The 20,556-nt window shown below is 37.2% G+C and overlaps 1 protein-coding gene across 1 annotated transcript; it reads right to left on the bottom strand.

Moving 5' to 3' along the window:
• Nucleotides 1-7,385: 7,385 nt before the first annotated feature.
• On the bottom strand, nt 7,386-19,948 carry Kiaa0408 (KIAA0408 ortholog). The gene is made up of 5 exons (XM_021175058.3): nt 19,711-19,948; nt 15,892-16,236; nt 15,716-15,795; nt 12,650-13,829; nt 7,386-10,842 (listed from the first exon to the last, which is right to left on the bottom strand). Exons 1-5 carry the CDS (start codon nt 19,885-19,887, stop codon nt 10,678-10,680), a joined length of 1,947 nt encoding a protein of 648 aa, XP_021030717.1. The 5' UTR covers nt 19,888-19,948; the 3' UTR covers nt 7,386-10,677.
• Between the last annotated feature and the right edge of the window lie 608 nt (nt 19,949-20,556).

The following is a 20,556-nucleotide window of genomic DNA, read 5'->3' as shown; positions in this document are numbered from 1 at the left end:
AAAAGTTGGATCTTGTTTATGTAATGTCTGTTAGTCTATGTCTCTTTATTGGGGAATTGGTCCATTGATATTAAGAAGTCGCTATTGCTTTCTGTTATTTTTGTTGTTAGAGTTGGAATTCTGTTTATGTGGCTATCTTCTTTATGCTTGTTGAAAGATTACTTTCTTGATTTATTTGAGCTTAGTTTTCCTCTTTGTGTTGGAGTTTTTCCCTTTATTATTCTTTGAAGGAATGGATTTGTGGAAAGACATTGTGTAAATTTGATTTTGTCATGGAACACCTTGGTTTCTCCATCTATGGTAATTGAGAGCTTTGCTAGGTATAGTAGCCTGGGCTGGCATTTGTGTTCTCTTAGGGTCTATATGACCTCTGCCAAGGATCTTCTGGCTTTCATAGTCTCTGGGGAGAAGTCAGGTGTAATTCTGATAGGTCTTCCTTTATATGTTACTTGACATTTTTCCCTTACTGCTTTTAATATTCTTTCTTTGGTTTGTGCATTTGGTGTTTTGATTATTATGTGATGGGAGGAATTTCTTTTCTGGTCCAAACTACTTGGAGTTCTGTAGGCTTATTGTATGTTCATGGGCATCCATTTCTTTAGTTTGGGGATGTTTTCTTCTATAATTTTGTTGAAGATATTTATTGGTCCTTTAAGTTGGAAATCTTCCTCCTTGTCTATGCCTATTATCCTTAGGTTTGGTCTTCTCATTGTGTCCTGGATTTCCAGGATGTTTTGAGTTAGGACCTTTTTGCATTTCACATTTTCCTTGATGTGTCAATGTTTTCTATGGTATATTCTGCACCTGAGATTCTCTCTTCTATCTCTTGTATTCTGTTGGTGATGCTTGTGTCAATGGCTCCTGACTTCTTTCTTAGGTTATCTATTTCCAGAGTGGTCTCCCTTTGTGATTTCTTTATTGTTTCTATTTCCATTTTTAGGTGGATGGTTTTGTTCAATTCTATCACCTGTTTTGATGTGTTCTCCTGTATTTCTCTAAAGGAGTTATTTATTTCCTCTTTATAGTCCTCCATCATCGTCATGAGAAGTGACCTTAGATCCATATTTTGCTTTTCTGGTGTGATGGTGTATCAGGACTTGCAATGGTGGGATGATGCCAAGTAACCTTGGTTTCTGTTGCTTCTGTTCTTATGATTGCCTCCTGCTATCTGATTATCTCAAGTACTTGCTGCCCTCAATATATCTGATTGGAACCTGTCCTTCCTGTAATCCTGGTTGAGTCAGAACTCTTCAGAGTCCAGATTTCTGTGTGATCCTGTGATTCCAGGATCCTGCAAATCAGTGATCCTAAGATGCTGGGAGTGTTAGGGCACCTGGGGCTTGGAGAGTCCTCTGGGGACTGTGGGACTGTCCGTCGAGTTCACACCCAAGGTTGCCCACTCTACGAATGTATATCCAAAATTGTCAACAAAATATTAGAAAACTAATGTGAGCAACTATAAAAATTGTTTCATACCCCACCTACATGGGAAATATTTTGGGAAGGTTGTTTTATTATCTGAATAGATATAGAAATGCATCTGGCAAAATCTAACTCTACTTCATGGTAAAAATCACTCAAGTATGAGCAAATGAAATACTCTTTTGTAACTAAATATAGGAATCTTATAGCTACTGTCACCTTTGTTGATAATAACTGGATTCGTCCCCTAACTAAGAAATAAGGCTAGATGGGACTGGCCGTGAACTGCTTTTGCATGGGCTGCTCTTGGTAAGATATAAGTCCAGTTTCTCATATCCACAGGGGAGAGTACAACCTCTTTTGGCTTCAGATCCAGGCAATCCCAAACCCTCTTCTGGGCAAAGGCAAAGCAGACATACTACCCCCATCCACACAACTGACAATAAAATAAATATTTAAAATGGAAAAGGATATTCATTTTTAACTATTCCTGTTTAGTATTTCACTGAATGTTCTTTCCAGGTCAACTAATTTGGAAAAAAGCCATAAAACTAAGGTTCAACAAATTTGAAGTAATTGAAACCATATTGTATGAATGTTCTCTCTGACCATATTTTAATCAAGTTAGAAATCAGCTGTTTATCAGGTTTAGGAGTTCTCTGGTGGAATTTTTAGGGTCACTTATGTATACTATCATATCATCTGCAAATAGTGATATTTTGACTTCTTCCTTTCCAATTTGTATCCCCTTGATCTCCTTTTGTTATCAAATTGCTCTGGCTAGGACTTCAAGTACTATATTGAATAGGTAGGGAGAAAGTGGGCAGCCGTGACTAGTCCCTGATTTTAGTTCAATTGCTCCTTATAAGGATTTGCCTTATAAGGAGCCTGCACTGGGCTTTTCTGCCACCATGAACTCTGCTGTGACTTGTCTACCATGATGAACTAAAATTAGTGCTGAGAGCCTTCTTTTCTATTTAATTGCTTCTTGTGGTACATTTACACAATGGCAAATGGATGGATCTAGAGGATATCATCCTGACTGAGGTAACCCAATCACAAAAGAACTCACTTGATATGCACTCACTGATAAGTGGATATTAGTACAGACACTTAGAATACCCAAGATACAATTTGCAAAACACAAGAAAATCAAGAAGAAGAAAGACAAAGGCCTGGATACTTCATTCCTCTTTAGAATTAGGGAGCAAAATACCCATGGAAGGAGTTACAGAGACAAAGATTGGAGCTGAGATGAAAGGATGGACCATCCAGAGACTGCCCCACCCGGGGATCCATCCCATAATCAGCCACCAAAGACAGACACTGTGGCATATACCAGCATGATTTTGCTGAAAGGACCCTGATATAGCTGTCTCTTGTGAGGTTAGGCCAGTGCCTGGCTAATACAGAAATGGATGTTCCACAGTCAGCTATTGGATGGAACACAGTACCCTCCAAATGGAGGAGCTAGAGAAAGTACCCAAGGAGCTGAAGGGGTCTACAACCCTATCAGTGGAACAACAATATGAACTAACCAGTACCCCCAGAGCTCATGTCTCTAGCTTCATATGTAGCAGAGGATGACCTAGTTGGCCATCATTAGGAAGAGAAGCCCTTGGTCTTGCAAACTTTATTCTCCAGTACCGGGGAATGCCAGGGTCAAGAGTGGGAGTGGGTGGGTAGGGAAGCAGGGCTGGGGGAGGGTATAGGGGACTTTCGGGATAGCATTTGAAATGTAAATGAAGAAAATATCTAATAAAAATTGAAAAAATAATTTAAATAAATAATTTTACCTAATAAATTCCATAACATAAAAAATCCTTCTTTCCTGGGTTCTATCTCTGTAATGAGAATAGTAACTAATTCTACGTCTCAGTAATAGGAGACGTGATGTGCAGAAACCACTGAGTGAGCCATCCTTGGTTTTCTTTGGTTTATTTTCCAAACTTCTATAAGCCTATTATCAATCCCTGCTGACATACTTTAAGATGTGTTGGCATGTCCCAACTTAATGAAGTTTTTGATCTGTCAGCAAGTATTTTTATTACATTCATGTGCTTCCAGAATGCACAACATTTTTATTTGTGGTTGCTGTGAAATTTTGATACCTCTGTGATTGATGAACAAAATATCATTAACATTTCAGTGCCAAATAGTTTGTCCTGTGCATCATACTAGGGTGGCTTAGTTGCTTTTCCTGCTGCTGTGATAAAACCCTTGAACAGAAGCAAGCTCAAGGCAGGAATGGTTTATTTTGCCTCCGTTTGAAGTTAACAGTTCGTCATAGCAGGAAATTCACAAGGAATGGTCATTGGGCTAGCTAGTAACATTGTCTTTTTTATTATTATGTTTATTATTTTTTATTTGTGTATGTATGAATGTCTGTGTGTGGGTATGCACAGGTGATTGAAGGTGCAGAACTGAGAAGACAGTCTTTGATTTCCTGGTGCTGGAACTACAGATAGTTGAGAGCTGCTTATGGTGCATGCTAGGAACTAAACTCAGGTCCTCTAGAAGAGCAGTAAACTCTCTTATCTGATAAGTCATCTCTCCAGCCCCTAACTCTCTCTATATACAGTCCTGGAGCACACCCTAGGGAATGGTGCCACCCAAAGTAGTATGTAGTGAAAAGAGTCAGAGACCTCTTAGATGAACTTGGAATAAGTCACTCGGACATAAATGGCATCAGTGACACCTGTGGTCCAGATCTGCTTAGGGAGTTTCCTGCCTCTTCATGGATTAATCTTAGAGCCAGGAAATGCTTCTAGCCCCTTGTCCTTCTCGCTAGACAACAGTGGATGGATGCAGAAATTCTTGCTCTTGACATGTTATTATGTACATTCCTGGAAGCCCAGTTCCCTTCCTGTCAGACAGCGACTATCAGAATGATTGATGCTATACTTCCTTCACATATCATCACACTGCCTTTGTTTGTCCTTGAGACTGAAGTCTGTTCTTATTAAAAACAGCTTGTCTCTTTATGTGTATTAGATGGAAGTTTGTAGTCTTTGGGTTATCTTTATTCTATGAGGTCATAGATAGACTACTTTATCTATTGTGTTCTCAGGAAACATTTATGTTCCAGGGACGAAATCAAAAGAAAATAACAGTAAAGGGAGAAAGAAAGAAGGACAGTACCATATCATTTCTTCTTGATCTTTTTAGTGTTTCCCAGTGAGATTTTCCCATGGCGTCCTCCCATTTCCAGCTCCTAAAGCTGTCCCATATTAAAATCCAAAGTGGACTGCCTCATCATTACTTTCAGCTTTGTATGATTATTGTCCTAGTTGCCTACAAACCAGGCCTCACTTCCTACTTCTGCTTTCCAGATTACAGATTGTGCATCTGCCAGTTTCTTTCCTGGGACTCCTCAGTTCTAATGGGGCCCTAACAAAGAAGAAACCAGAACTGCTTTTTGAAGAAGAAAAACAAAAAACAAAAAACAAAAAACTGTGACCCATCTCACCCCTGAGCATTGAGGCTCTTAGTACCTTATGTAGTTCTGGTTTCAAGCCCAAATTGGAAAATGGGCTTAAAAACTAAATGACTCTCAGGGAACAAACTTAAGTGAGTTTTAAATTAGAGGTAATTAATTGATTGCTATGATCTGAATGTGCCCCTCCAGAATTCACATAAAAACTTAATCTCATTGCAACATTGTTAAAAGATGGACATTTTCATTTACAGTATCATGACGTCTTCTCAAGAATGGAAAAATTTGTGGCCTTGTTAAAAAAAGAAACCTTAGCTTTATTACCATTGGGATATTTTTTGTATTCTGATCGGGAAGGACACCACTCACATGTTAAGTAAGGCATAGCAACAGAATCCTGCCTTAGATGTGAGGAATGTTATTACCAGACACTCAGTTTGCTAGCAAAATCTGGCAGAGTCGTAAAAACTACAGTTCTGCTCCTCAAGTTACCCACTTGTAGTCATCTTGTCACAGTGGGAAGGAAGGGTTAAGACTGCTTGGGGTGCAGGCCCCCGTTTATTCTGTAGTTTGTTTTTATGGAGGGTGAAACTTTCCTGATTCTTTTGAAGACAGAGAAAGACCAGGATCCAATTCATACTGGATAGATACTGATTGCTCACCTACTGTACTGCCGCATACAGAAATCCATATGAAACTAGACAGTAATCATGGAAACCAGTTTTCTAACGTGAGTGTTGGTTGCAACATTGTGAAGTTGTCAAACACATATGACTAGGCAGTGAGCATTACACCCAGGTCACTACAAGGCTAAATCAAAATCTCTTCTTTTCTCTTCCCCTCTGCCTTTTCTTTATGGGGAGAAAGGGTTGAGGGGGCTTCCTCAGGAGCCTTTCCTGTTTCTAAACACCATCTTGAGGAGTACTTATGCCAGTTGTTATTCTATTTAATTCCCTTTTGGTAATTAGAAATTGCAAAGTCTGCCTGAAATTTGCTATAAGAAGGAAATAAATCATAGACCAAGAAAGTGTTTGGCAAGCTTTAAGTCACGCATGGGACAATTTATACAGGGGAGCAGATTGTGGATGGCCAGTGAGGCTTGGCTTCTTTCTATTCCTGGGCTGTGGGTAGCATCAGAGATTTTGCATCTCAGAAAAATGTCAGGGATCCTGATGTTTGATACTGGTTGTCAACATGATTACATCTGAGATCAACTAAAAAACATGACTCTGGCCGGACAGTGGTGGCGCACGCCTTTAATCTCCGCACTTGGGAGGCAGAGGCAGGTGGATTTTTGAGTTCGAGGCCAGTCTGGTCTACAGAGTGAGTTCCAGGACAGCCAGGGCTATACAGAGAAACTCTGTCTCCATAAAACAAAAACAAAAAACAAAAACAAACCCCCAAAAAGAATCAACAAAAACCCATGACTCTTGGAAAGTCTGAGGGTGTTTTCTAAAAGGGGGGAACTTCCTCTATTACATGAAAGGAAAGACACTCACTTCCTCCAAGTGAGCGGAACCTTCTAATTGTACTTCAGTTCTGAAGAAGCTCAAGGGAAAATATTGCATTTTGTGCTTCCACTGTGAGAGAGTGTGCTTTCTGATGCCATCTCATCTCTCTTGATGAAGATACTCCTCATGGAGTATCTTCAGCCTTCCAGTGTGAACCAGTGGCTTTCAGGTATCCTCCTTCTGTACCAGAATTTTACTGTAAAAGGGTGCAGCCTCATGGACTGAGCAGTGACCAGGTCCAGCCTCTCCAGCATGCAGCCAGCCATTGTAGAACTACCCAGAATGCATCATGTCAGATAACCTAACAAATACCCTTTCAGTATGTATCCATCCCGTTGCTCTCTTCCTGTAAGATAGTGATTTTTCAAGACACTTCCAAACCTGGGCTCTTCGCCAACTTGACAGCTTCCTCCAGTGTAGTCTATTATTTGTAAGATTACCCAAAATGGGCTCTATTTTAATTGTCTTGATTTTGTTTACTAATATCCATTTTTCTAATATAAAAATAAATTATATGGCAAGTAAACTGATTGGGGAGTAGGCATCCCTCTGAAGTTCTCCAAAGAATGACTTTCCAATTTATTTATATTGTTTGCCTCATGATGCCCCCCCCTTTTTTTTTAAAAAGCACGATTTCTCCGTGAAGTGTATAAGTTATGAATTCTACTTCAGAAAAACATATAAAATTTAAAACATCAAAATACTACACCAAACAATTGTTATCTACCTAACACTAACTTAATCTTATCATGTATGTTCTAATTTCATAGACTTAGTACCATTTAGATGGAAACAGTGGATGTGCACACAAAGCTATATGGGGGATGTATGTGGCTTTCAACTGGTTTGTCGTAAAGTCTCTGGTTATTTTGGGGGCAGCTGAATTGAACAATAGAGGCATTTAAGTTGGGACTAACGGCCCAACTGGCATGTCAGTATCACAAGGGAGAAAACAGAGACATTATTGTGTCTACAACAGTAAGTGTTTCCAAACTTATTTTATTTAATAGCTTCCAATGGCTGAAGACTTCAATTTCAAATAATTATTTTTCATCTGAAAAATGTAAGTTTAAAGATTTATTTTAATGGAACTTAATACTCTTTTGGGAATTCAATGCTTTGTTTTGTTTTAAGACTTTGTGGTGGCTTTGTTAAGTCATTTACATAGACATAAATCATGTTTTGGGGAAAGGTCAGCATAATGAGTCTTCTATTCATTTCCTATAAGGACAAGTGAAAGACACGGTTATGTTTGAAGTTCTGAATAATACAAATTATCACTTATATTTTTATATTTGTGTTTTGGTTCTAAGGCAAATATTGATAATATACATAAAAGTGCAAACAGGGAGCAAAAAGGAGGATGGCTGGAGGAAGGGAGGGAGGGTGAAAGGTGGAGACAGAGAGAGCGAGAGCGAGCGAGCGAGCGAGCGAGAGAGAGAGAGAGAGAGAGAGAGAGAGAGAGAGAGAGATTTGAGCACTCTGGTTCTGAGATCAGCTAAAAGTTTCAATAATCCCCTGTGAAAAAAAGAGATCTTTATTTTATTTTATTTTTTCAAAATCTGCTAGGGAAAATGTCTTCTAAATAGATATTCCTAATGAAATGTTTCTGTAAATGATTAAAAGACCTTAAACTCAAGGATGATGGCATAATGACGGTTTCAGTGAAGAAAATGGCTACCCAGCATAGAAAAAGAACCAGTTAAAAATCACAATTCAAAAAAATATTTTCAGTGACAACTGTCACTTTCGTGGTAAGCTTTCCCATAAAATTTATAAACTAATTTAAGAGAGAATATAGACTAATCAATTTGTTTTAGTTTCTTTAGTTTTCTAGTTAAGGATCCAGACTAAAAGCTAGTTTTTCCCAATTCTTATATTCTATGATTCACATTAATATGTTATTAAAGTAGCCCCATTAGTCTATTCAGATGATAACAGAAAAGGCAGCTTAAGCGGCTGAACCCCTGGCAAGGCAACTGTTTGTTGATAATAAAGTAAAGGATTAAGTGATCAAAGACACTACCCAAGTCCTAACCCGCTCAGGTTCTACTCAGCACCTCTGCTTCCAAGTCAGTGTGGTCATCAAATATATTACATTGTTTTGTTTTATTAAAGACTCGAAGAATCTCAGGTCTCCTCTGCTGGAAATCTTTCTTTATCATTCTTGGGATGAGATCAGGATTTCCCATTTTTAAAGGAGGCCTCAACGTTCAGATGTGAACTTAAAGACAGGGGCTACCTATCATTCCCAGACTGCTTGGGATTCAGGGACACCGAGGAACAGATGTGACCACAGCAATAGCTTTAGGTTATTATTTCATGCCCCAAGGAATCACTTCTCCAGTGTTTTTATCTGTTCTAGTGGAAAAGTATACTCTAACTCATATCTGGTATCTAGGCTACTTTCCTGTGGGGGGAAAATCCCTAAAGTATGAAAGATTGAGAAAAGTGGATCTATAACCTTTGTGGTTTGTGCCAAACTCGCATTCTAGACACCTAATACCACTTAAGCCCTAGAAGTCTTCTTACTGTAAACCGTGAATCTTGCCATCACTGTGCTACAGTCTTGAACCTTTTAAGGCAATCTGTGATTTAAAAATTATTTTCTTTACTCCAGGGAATGGTATAATAAGGTGGAATCCTTTGAGTGGCTAGTATATTAAAAGCAGAAAGCCCACTGATTTTGTTTGGCAAAGAGAATTTCTCAACATTTTTGGGTGAAGTAGGATTAATATTTAACAAACCATTCAAAATAATTGCTCTTATATGGGAGTAATGTACAGCAAAGTTGTTTCTAAGACCATCCATGAAGAATTCTAAGTACCTTAACTCTTCTACTTCTTCTAGGCCACTTCTCAGTACAGATTTCATTATAGATTTCATGCATCATGTGAAAGCAGATTATACCCTGGATGTACATCTGTTTCTTATGTTATTATCAATGCCCAATTTAGTTTAAGACCTTTTTACACAGTATGAGAATTACAATATAACTGAGCTGTCAACAAAAAATTGTTTCTGTTCATTTTTGTTTTACATAAAAAAGCAAATTAGTTTTTTATCTACTAACTTTGGGGACATGATTAGAATAAAGAAAGAAAACAAACAAACAAACCAAGCAACTTACCTCTACAGAGGAATTTGAGATAAAGCAGACAAATGAAAACTCGGGACAATTTTAACAAAAAAGAAAAATTCAGCATGATTTGATGCCTTTCTTTATCTTGTTTAAAGGATGTTTGTTACTACGAATGACAAAATAAATTCATTACTTTGTCCTGTCATTATTAAGGCAGTCTAATGATACTGGCTCCGAGAAACAAGTATACAGTTAAAGCCACGTGAGACTACAAGATGATATATAAAAGTGTGTGTGAGCTTCTTATGATTGCTCTAGAAGGCTGATATATTAAACCTGTGACATTTTCATTTTACAAAAAAATCAACAGTATCAGCTATTTTCATATGGGTTAAAATGCTATTTAAGATTGATTTCAGGTCAAAAAAAGCCAGGCGTGTTGGCACACGCCTTTAATCCCAGCACTTGGGAGGTAGAGGCAGGCAGATTTCTGAGTTCGAGACCAGTCTGGTCTACAGAGTGAGTTCCAGGACAGCCAGGACTACACAGAGAAAACCTGTCTCTAAAACCAAAAAAAAAAAAAAAAAAGGAAGAAAAAAATTGATTTCAGGAAAATTGTTAATGTTAGGTTTGTGTATAATTCTTACTTTTCAATATAGTTGGTAGCCAAAGAAGTCATTAAATGATACATGAACATCAAATGTCTTAGGTGAATACCTATTAAAAGGTATGCAAAATATAAATAGGATTGTATATTTTCAAAACTTTAAAATAAGCACAAAGAATATATAGGTCTACATGTTATAATTTCAAAGTCAATACTAGCACATACATTTTTACCTAAATACATATCAGAATACTTCCTATGACAACACATGCACCCACAAACACATTGCCATGCACAGGACCTTGTTTTCTGCATTTGCAAGGAAAGTTAGAATATACAATATAGTACACTGTGTCAACTTAAATCATATTGGAAAGTCAATGAGGATGCCGATAAAAAAAATCTAATGCAAGAAATTAAAATAGAAGGATATAATTATCCCATAGATTAAAAACACTGAAGACTGATGATAGAAAGTTGGGATTTAGATCACTTGTTCCAGTGGTCTTAGAAAATACAGAAGAGAACAGGACTGTTTGTAAACATTCTCAATATTCAGTTTGGCAAAAGGTATGAGAGCTTTTGTAATCCAGAAATCCAGGCTAGAGATATCGAGCATCTAGGCTTCTGTTTGCAGAGAGACTTTATATCTGTGGGCAGTCCTCCGCAAGGCTAGGGGTGCAGATGGTGATCTGGATGCCCATCTGGATGGGAGCCGACGATTTGCTGGTCTAGCAGGTCGGGAAAATCCTTTTCCATTAGAGGCTTTCACTGCTATGGACTTCTACAACATAAATAAAACTTTGTAATCTCTTAATACATACCACCTTTATCCAGGAAATAGTCTTTTCTTCATCATTATCATCATCATCATTGTAACAATAACAAAAGTGTTCCTGAGATTTTATTCTTATTGTTCCAACGGGCTTTCTTTCAAGAAATTTTTAAGATTTATTTATTTTTATTTTCTATATATACATGGTTTGCCTGTATGTATGTGCACCATGTATGTGAGTGTTCTACATGGAAGGTAGATTTCTTGTTCCAGTGGATTCCTGGAACTAGAGTTACAGACACATGTGAGATACCATGTGGCAATTGGGACTTGAACTCAGGTCTTCTGGAAGAACAGCAAGTGCTCTTATCTCTTCAGCCATCTCCCAGTTCCTCTAACTGGTCTTTGTAATAAAGCTACTATTCTTCCATCTGAGATAGGCAGCAAGGACAGACTCAGATGCTATTCTCTCACTGACAGGCAAACAATAACCTCAAGTTTTTATTGCCCCTTTGGAGACTTAAGTTTAGTTCACTGTTTTTGTTTGTTTGTTTGTTTGTTTTTGTTTTGTTTTGTTTTTTAATGAAACAAAGCAATACAATCTGTTCCTAAGGGTCAACAGAAAATAATGCCTCACAAATCTCTAATCAGTGAAAAGAAAGAAACACTCAGCATTTATTCTTAGCTCAGGAGAAATTTGTAGGTTTGTGTTTGTCTCCAGTCACAGCTCCTACAGATTTATAGTTTCAACTATAATGAAGAGAAATGCAATAGCCAGGGAATTATTTGAAATGCTTGCTAATGATAATAGCACACCATACATCTTAGAAGTCATGTTAAGTTACATATATTAAAGGACATTTTGTATGAGTCTTCATAGTAAATAACAGGTTGCTTGACCTTTCCCTCACAATTCATGAATACTATCACTTTTAAGTGGATAAAAACAGAAGGATAAAGGCTTATTTAAGTACCTGTTTCTATTATTTTCCATGTAAATACTATCTATGGCTAGCTGTATTTTGTAGACAGTCTTAGTAGCACAAACATTCTACTAGACATTGTTTAAAAATATTGTTTTACCCACACATTCATATGGCTAACCCTATGAGGACATGGGTCATAAGGTAGGAAAGTATGAACCAGGCATAACTGATAAACCTTTAGAGTAAAACTCTGTAAATCAACAAATATGTATTCTGCTTTTTTTTTTTGTATTCTGTTTTTTTTTTTAAAGAAAACAAGTAACCTTCCCCAGGTTCTTGAAAGTGTCTTATATTAAACCTATCTCTTCTATCTATCTATCTATCTATCTATCTATCTATCTATCTATCTATCTATCTATCTATCTATCTATCTATCTATCTATCTATCTATCTGTTATTGTTGAGGCTTGGTCTCACTGCATAGTCCCACATAGCCTGGAAACATTTGGGAAAACACTCCAGTCTTACAGAGGACCAACTGCTTCTGCCTACTGAGTGTTGAAATTAAAAACACAGGTCACCACAGGTGTCCCTAATTATCTTAAAGAAATGGTATACTAGATCAAGTTCTAAAAACCATATCCTTAACTCATATTAAGTTATTTCCTCACAGAGGGCCCAGATGTTAGGAAGGCCTGCAACCTACTTACATGATCAAGCAACTGAGCTGATTCCAGAGCTATTGCTATAGATGGATGTAGTCCTTACTCTCTCAACTCTGAAATCTTATTTGAATCTACTCCTTGACCCACTTGCTGATTTCCCTAATACAGCAAATGTTCCATTTGACACATTCTAAACATTGACTCAATGTGATTGCAACCACTTACATCAGAACCACATTTGGTCCAGTTATTCCTGAAGCATTTTGAGTTTTGCAGTGCAGACCTTGTCTCTGTCTCATAGGTTTTCAGTAGCTTTTCCACAACACCGTAATTTGATCTGGGATCCGCTGATCTTGGCCGGCTAGAAAAATTGCTTGATCTCCAATCATGCTCATGGAGCATAAGCTGATAGCTGCTGGGGCTCTCACGTGTCTGCGTTTGATTGACCAGGCCTGCCGAGTATATTTTTGCGGGATCACTGAACACATTTTCCATGGGCACAGACACATTGTCACTAGCTTTCAGAACACTGGTCCCATTGTCACCTTCTGATAGGTAAGCTTTCTGAGCAGTGGAGATATCACGGGTATTGAGATTGTCAGGCGATTTTGTATAGATTTCACTTTGCTGTATTGCTTGACAACTTCTGTCTGTTCTAAAAACAGTTCTGTTAAACTCATCAATCTTTGCAGCCAGCATTTCATTTCTTGGAGTTGGTTCAAAATTGCAGTTGTAAATTCTAACTGGGTCCCTCTGTGTCACTGAAGGAAGAAAGTCATTTTTCACATGAAGATCAAGATGCAATTTCGTAGGGTCATCTGGAAACACCTTTTCAAATTTTGCTCCACTGGAGGTAAAACAGGTTTTTTGAGATGGCCTGGAAGGGCTCTCTTTTGTACCTAATATGGTGTCACATGACCACAAATTAAGTCCAGTGTCTTTGTTACCTGGAAGATTTCTATCTATTTTGACTTCTGGTGTCCAAGAGGAAAACATGGTACTATCTTTCAAACTCTTGCCTTCTTGTGGAAACAACGGAGACTGCCTCAAGAGGAAATAAGGATTGCTATCTGTTTTGTCTTGAATCTCACGGGCCACCCACCTGTGGTATAAACTTTCCTTCAGTCTTTCTTGGGCTTGTTCAGAATATGAGCTGGGGAGATTTCGAGAGGTACTTCTTGGAGGGGGAGTTGGTGGAGTTTCGCTTCTTTGTAAACCAGTTGTACCAGTTCCACAGTTGTTTATAGAATTGCTTTGGAGTCCATAGGCACAGCTCAGATTCTTTTTCTGCATTTCTTTCTCCAAATTGGTTGGAAGAATGCCCTGGCCATTGCTGATCAAGTGGTCCTCAGGAGGCACAGGGATTGCCTTTGGCATTTCCTGGAGAACAGGATCTGATTTCATCCTAAACATAAGTCAAGGTGGATTAGTGACAATTTTCTTTTCAAAATGAGCTTTGTGATATGTGATATATAAGTAATGCTATGTGATATGTAAGTGATGCTATATATAAATAATACGGTATATAAGTGATGTGATTATGTAACACACACACACACACATATACACACACACACACATATTCTAAATCCACTTACAGAAAGTCCTCTTTATTGTAGGATAAAGTTGTCAGTGTTACATTCATGGATCTAAACCAAATTTTATTCACCAAATTTTATCATCCCTCATTTCCCCTATAATCTGAAACTTATGCTAGACTCAAACTAGACAATGTAGTCCTTGAGTTTCTGCTTTTGACATTCCCATTTCTAGGCTTTTTTCTGCTATAGCTTTTCTTCCTCTTTCCCTATGCAACTTCTATTCCCTACTCATAATTCCTCTTTAGACCTCAGTTTTCTCCTTGGGATATAAATAACATTATCATGAGTTCTAGGTAACTCCAAATGCAATGTGTCATTTGAACTTTAAAGTAAAATAAGATTATCTTTTAGTAATCAAAGAAATGAGCTCTGATAAAGTATGCCTACTGAGCAAAGAAAGTGATAATGAATGACACAGAAATACTAGACTGTGGCAAATCTTAGAACAATCTCTTTAAACCACACATTGAGGCTCTGAAATGCTTTCTGGAGGCCATAGGAATGAAAGTGAACACTTTACATTTCAATGTTTTTGGCTTTTTTTTTTTTGGAGAATTTCAAACAACATAATTTGCTCATATTCTTTGATCTTCCCTCAACTCCCCTCCCAGATCTTCCCTACCTCCCTACTCATCCAACTTCATGTTCTGTTTTCACCATGAGAACTTTGAACTAATTTGATTTGTAAATGAAAGATATCAAGTCTCTGCATAAAACACAAATAGAGCAACAATGTGGACATGTGGACTAACAAATAAGAAAATCACAGAAGTAAAATAAGTCATACTGTACAACTTATAAAAAGCTTCTACGACAACTTATAATGATGTACAATAAGCACATGCCAACAAATGACAACAGGAAAGCTCAATGGGCAGAGAGGGGGCAGTGCACAGTGGCTAACAAACTCTACTGCAAGTCAGCACAGAAATTCGAGATTTCCAGACAGCTAAATAATAATAAGGAACCTCACTCTAAGAGAATATCAGATTTCTCAATGAGCTAATTATTGATAAAGAATAATACATGTTTAGTATGCACATAATTCCAAATTATTGTTTTTTTAACTTAGCTAGAATTTAGCCTTAAGCTTACTTAGTGATTCTGACCTAATACAAGAGATTGTGCCATGTAGACATATAATGTGTTATTTTGAAATGTACATTTGCTTTTGTCATATCCACATCACTGTTGAGAAATAAATGATCCAGCTTTAAAGTGTTTAAATAGAACATCTCACATTGTTCAAACACCACATTGTTAAAGCTGTCACAGTTTAAGCCAATTTAACTGGCTTTGCCTATTTGTATATTCTCCCTCTGGTCCAAAACTCTGATGGAGAAGGAGCTTCAGTAGAAAATGCATAGTCATTTTGTACAGACTGTCTACTTTGCCTAAACACTGAAAGAATACAATATACTATTCCTTTTTTTTTTTTTTTTTTTTTGCTGGCCTTGAACTCAGAAATCTGCCTGCCTCTGCCTCCCGAGTGCTGGGATTAAAGGCATGCGCCACCACATCCGGCTCAATACAATATTCCTAATACTTAAGTTATGAAAAGTACTGGAAGGTGACTTTTAAGGATCATGAGCTAAGATATACATGATGAGTCAGTATAAATTCATAAAATAAAAACAGAATTCTTTTCTATTCTCTGGTCTACAGAGATCATACGTGTTAGCCAGCCTACCTTCTGTGGTTAGAACGCTTTTGGATTTCCTCTTGAAAGGTGCACAATTCTTCACTAACTTTTGCAAGTTCTTCAAGAGCCTTCATACCATAGCACATAAAAGAGAGCTTTTGTTAGCGTTCTGAAGTGTAAATGCTTCTTTAGAAATAGCTCCCGGCTGACCCAATCTTACTTACTGTGTTAAGGGCGACAGAAAAATCTTTTCTCTCCTTAGAAGTGTTCTCACCAGCCCAGGTCTCACATGCCTTCCTGTCTGTGGCCAAAGGATTCCAAAACTCCACTTTGGTTTCTGTGTGTATGTTTTGTTCTGGAGACCCTTGACTTTCTTCCCCAAGGAAATTCCTTTCTATTTTCTTTTCCTTTTCTGGATCATCTCGGTAATTCAGCACTCTTAATTCGCATTGTCCTGAGTTGAGGTGATTTGGGGGAAATTCCATTTTATCTTGATCACGGCAAAGATCAATGACCTTAGAATATTCATTCATGTTCATCTTCCTCTGAAGCTTTACTTCCTGGCAAAGCTGTAAAAATTAAAAATTAAAAACTTATTTTCCCTAATTTACTTGAGCAATGAATTCTTTTAAAGGCATTCTCACTTTGTAGCCCTGGGTAGCATAGAACAAATTCTGAAGTCCAGAGTGGCTTTCAAACTCTTAAAGATCTACCTGCCTGTGCAACCTGGAAATAAAGCTGTGTGCCAGTATTCCCAGCTTTGATCAATATTCCTAATACTAAGCAAATCATTTGAGTTCTCTTTGCAATATTACAGTGTACTACCATTGGTGTTAATGCTTGTGTATACAGGCAGTGTCTCTAAAATAGGAATTAGCCAGAAAAGTTTTGGGGAAACCATAAACCATAAAGACTAATTTTAGTAAGGCAATGCATGGACATTACATTCTATTTTTCTGATGAGAAATCAACTCATTGTCACATAAAGTGAGTCTGGATCTACACAGAATGTAAAAGTACTTTCACAAAATTACACTGTGCTGGATCAATTACTGACTGTTCTCTCTAAGTGCTTTTTGGATATAACAAGAGCTTAACATTAATAAAATCATATGTTTTAATGATACACTATTATATAGCAACATTAGCTGTTTAAATAGCTGTCCATATCATACAGTAAAGCAACATATTCTCTCCTCTAACTAAGCCCTTACTAGTCATCCCCTCAGTGGGTCAACTGAATTATCAAGGTATAGGTATTACAGTGATATCTTGATTGCTACAATGATACAGATTCATTTTTAAAAGTTCTTTATTCTGATTAAAACAAATTCATCAGTGTTATACATGATAAAACGGAGCTCCAAAGCTTGATACATTTACTGCCTCTGTTAAAGACAATCCCAAACTATTTCTTAAGGAGGACTTATGCAAATCAGAGGTGACTCTGTAAGCTCACCCATAACGTGAAGAAGGAACACACATTCACCTAAAGCTTCCACCTTGGACATGCTCATCATCTTTCAAAACAGACAGTCAAACAACTTGAAAGCAAATGTCTCTATATTTCACAAACACAATAAATGCCTGTAATAATAATATACTTACTCAGTATTTACACATACTTTAGTTCACAGAAGCACCATACATAATTAATACATTAAGAATACATGGTGCTTTTAGTTGATAAAAGTTTTAATCACTCATCTCATTGACTAATCTAAGAAACCCACCAAACTACAATAGTAAATTGATTGTTTAGATGCTTACAAAATTATGCCTATAAATTATCTTTACTGAACTGCTATTCAACATGAGTGATATAAAGAACATCGCCCCAAAGTGCCATGATACATTTAAGGATATTATTGGTGGTGTTGTTCTCTTCTACAAATTCCTGATAGGCTGGATATGGTGTTGCTCACCAATTCCAGCACATGGGAACCAGACAGATCTCTGTGAGTTCAAGGCCAGCCTGGTCTTCAAAGCCAGACACAGGATAGCTATAGCTGTTACACAAAGAAACCCTGTCTTGAAAAACCGAAAGGGGAGGGAGATTTCTGAATAAATAGGAGATGGCTATATCTTCAAATCCAGGGGAAATTGTGCTATTTATGACACATGGCTTTTTATTCTGCATCTGATAACTATATTAGGTCCCAGAAAGACCCTTGACTGTACTCATCTCAGCCTTCAATTATAGCTACGGTGTAATTTACCTTATAATGTAATTTTATGCTGTTATTTCTTCTCATGGATATTTGGTCCAGAAATGGGAAAAAAAAACCCTAGTATACAGTAATGAGTGGAGAACTACTTGGTATAGGGGCTGATACTCAGCCCTTGTCAATAGCTAAATGACTATTCTAACAAAGGACACAAGCAGAAAAGATACAAACAGTAAAGATTGCAAAGTGAACAGAAAGCTCTCAAGATGATATCAATTCAATGTATCCATAATCCTAGTTCATATGTAGTTTATTCTAAGTTTCAAATGGTCTGAGTATGTACATTCTGGATTTTCAATAGCCATTGACATTAATGGGGACATGGACTCAGCAGAGAGGCACCGAATCGCCATGCCCACTGTTGGATACTTTCACTAAGAGATATTACAGGTGCATACTTGGGAATCCACACTTCTCTAGCATATGGCTCAATATCCTGAAAAAAAATTAAAAACTAGAACCAATTCATTTTAGATAAAATGCTATATTTGTAAAACAATATATTTACTAAACAAAATACTCCATTATGCTTTCAAAATTATATGATTGCGTTTTTGTTTTGTTTTGTTTTTTAGTTTCCAGAACAAGTGTCTATTTTCTTTAACCTGTGAAACTATTTCCTCTGTTTTACCAGCATTTTATCCTAGCATTACATACTGTTGATCATTATTTACATGACCAGAGGAAGACACGCTTCTAGAATTGAGATTTTCTCTACAAGCACTATGAATAGTCTCAACAATGTTGCCTTAACTACAGGTAGGAAGTCCCTGGGTAAGAAGAGAGGGAAGGAAGCAAGTAGAAACTGTTTTCCAATTTGTAGAGCATCACAAAGGAATCACTAATCATAGATATCTCAATTTATTTTAGAGGAAGAACGTAATAGTCCCTTTCCTTTGCTTTCTGTTTTGGTGGACCACTTTTTTACTCTGTATTTTATCCCCAACCTATTTGTTTGTTGTTAGTCAAGTCAGAAAAAAGTATGTTTGCGTTACAAACATACAAAGCACTTACTTTGTTTATATGCTTTTAAAAGGGCCCAGCAATCTGTTAAATAAACCATAAAATTTAATACTGTGTATTAAATAAAGTAGAACAAAATAAATATAGTTAACTTTCAGTTGGAGGAAGCTTGAATGCACACCCACCAAAGGAAGAAATAGTTCAGAGCAAAGTATGGGATAACTGGGAGATTATTAAGGAGAATATAATCACTGACTACGTCAGAGCCATGGCAGGTCTTTTTAATAACCCATTTCCCAGGTAGTGTGCTAGCATGTGAGGACCCCTGCCAGTATAAATCTAATAAAATAAATGTAGCCGTTGCTACTTTTCTATTTGGCATATGGCATACGTTTTGATGCTGCTGAGTTATTTGACATCCTTTGGTATACGTTACTCAGATATCATCTCAGGAACACTCTTTCTTCTAGTGCCAAGTGATAATCTTAACACTATATGTCCCACAAATTATTTCCTGCATTTTCTTCCGAGGTTCTAGTATCTGAACATTTATACAGAGTATACACATTACTTTCAGTACCATGCATCTGAATTCAGAGAATAAGGAATTTGATGCATTGTAGAATAACATTACAAAGTCTTCATTTCCATACAAGATTATAAAATAAATGCAGTCTCAAACATACCACCGGGTGGAGGTGAGCCAGTTTTGTTCTAGTAAATTTCATAAGACATTTATTTCTTTGGTGGAAGAAGAAACACAAAAGTACTTCCTGATATAATATGCATGTCAGCAGGCTTCTAATTTCAAGCTTGCACTTAACACTACATTTAAAATAAATCAAGCCTTACCTCTTCGATCTTCTTCTGCATGATCTTCCACTGACTCTCCCATTCTTTTCTTTCCTTGTCAAACTGGTTCAGTAACTCCATCTTTTCCTTATGCCGGTTGGCCTCTGTGCTCCCCCTCTGCTCATGGAGGTCCGTGGCAATGGTGTGAATGTCAGCCACAGGACTGCTGCTGCTCATCTCTGCCTTCTCTTAGCTGGTTCTTGGAAGTGTTAAACTGTTTGGTTTGAAGTGGTCTCACTTGCCTTTAAAATAAAGCCTGAGATAAACATAACAAGACAGTGTCCCAGGCTTGTGTGCTTCCTGCCAACATATCATTTTTGTCAAACATCAATGACATAATTAAACTATAGAAGAATAACAAAAAGAAGGGAAAAGATAACAAAATCTGATTATAAAGGAGTTTTTTTTTTTTTTTTTAACACAGTCAATAAAGTGTCAATAACGGGTCCTAAGACCCTTTCTTCTGTTTTGATATTAACAGGAAAATTATAGTGAACAAGCTGGCTAAGTGTATATGCATGATATAAATATCTCTTTACCTAACTGCTTAATCTAAAAATAGACATTCTTCATAAATATTCATGAGTTTGAGTCTGATGTGCTGATTCTGTTAAAATGGAATTAACTCTTTAAGCGTCAGTACAAGTTAGTTACATATGCCTAAGATTTAAGATTGTGAGCCGGTTCGGAATAACTGAGTTCTGCATTCAGAGGTCAAGCCCATGTAACATAGGAAGGATGTACCAAGACCTAAAGCAGGTAGTCACCTCGAGAGGCTCATGTCTCAGCAAGAAACGAACCTAATCTTAAATTTGGAAAGGTCATTATTTTACTTCCTCAAATAAA

Source organism: Mus caroli, unplaced genomic scaffold (assembly GCF_978045245.1).
Source record: "Mus caroli unplaced genomic scaffold, Mus_caroli_1 scaffold_9, whole genome shotgun sequence".
NCBI classification, from domain to species: Eukaryota; Metazoa; Chordata; class Mammalia; order Rodentia; family Muridae; genus Mus; species Mus caroli.
Note: the sequence above shows the minus strand (reverse complement) of the source record. Positions and strands in the feature narration are given on the sequence as shown.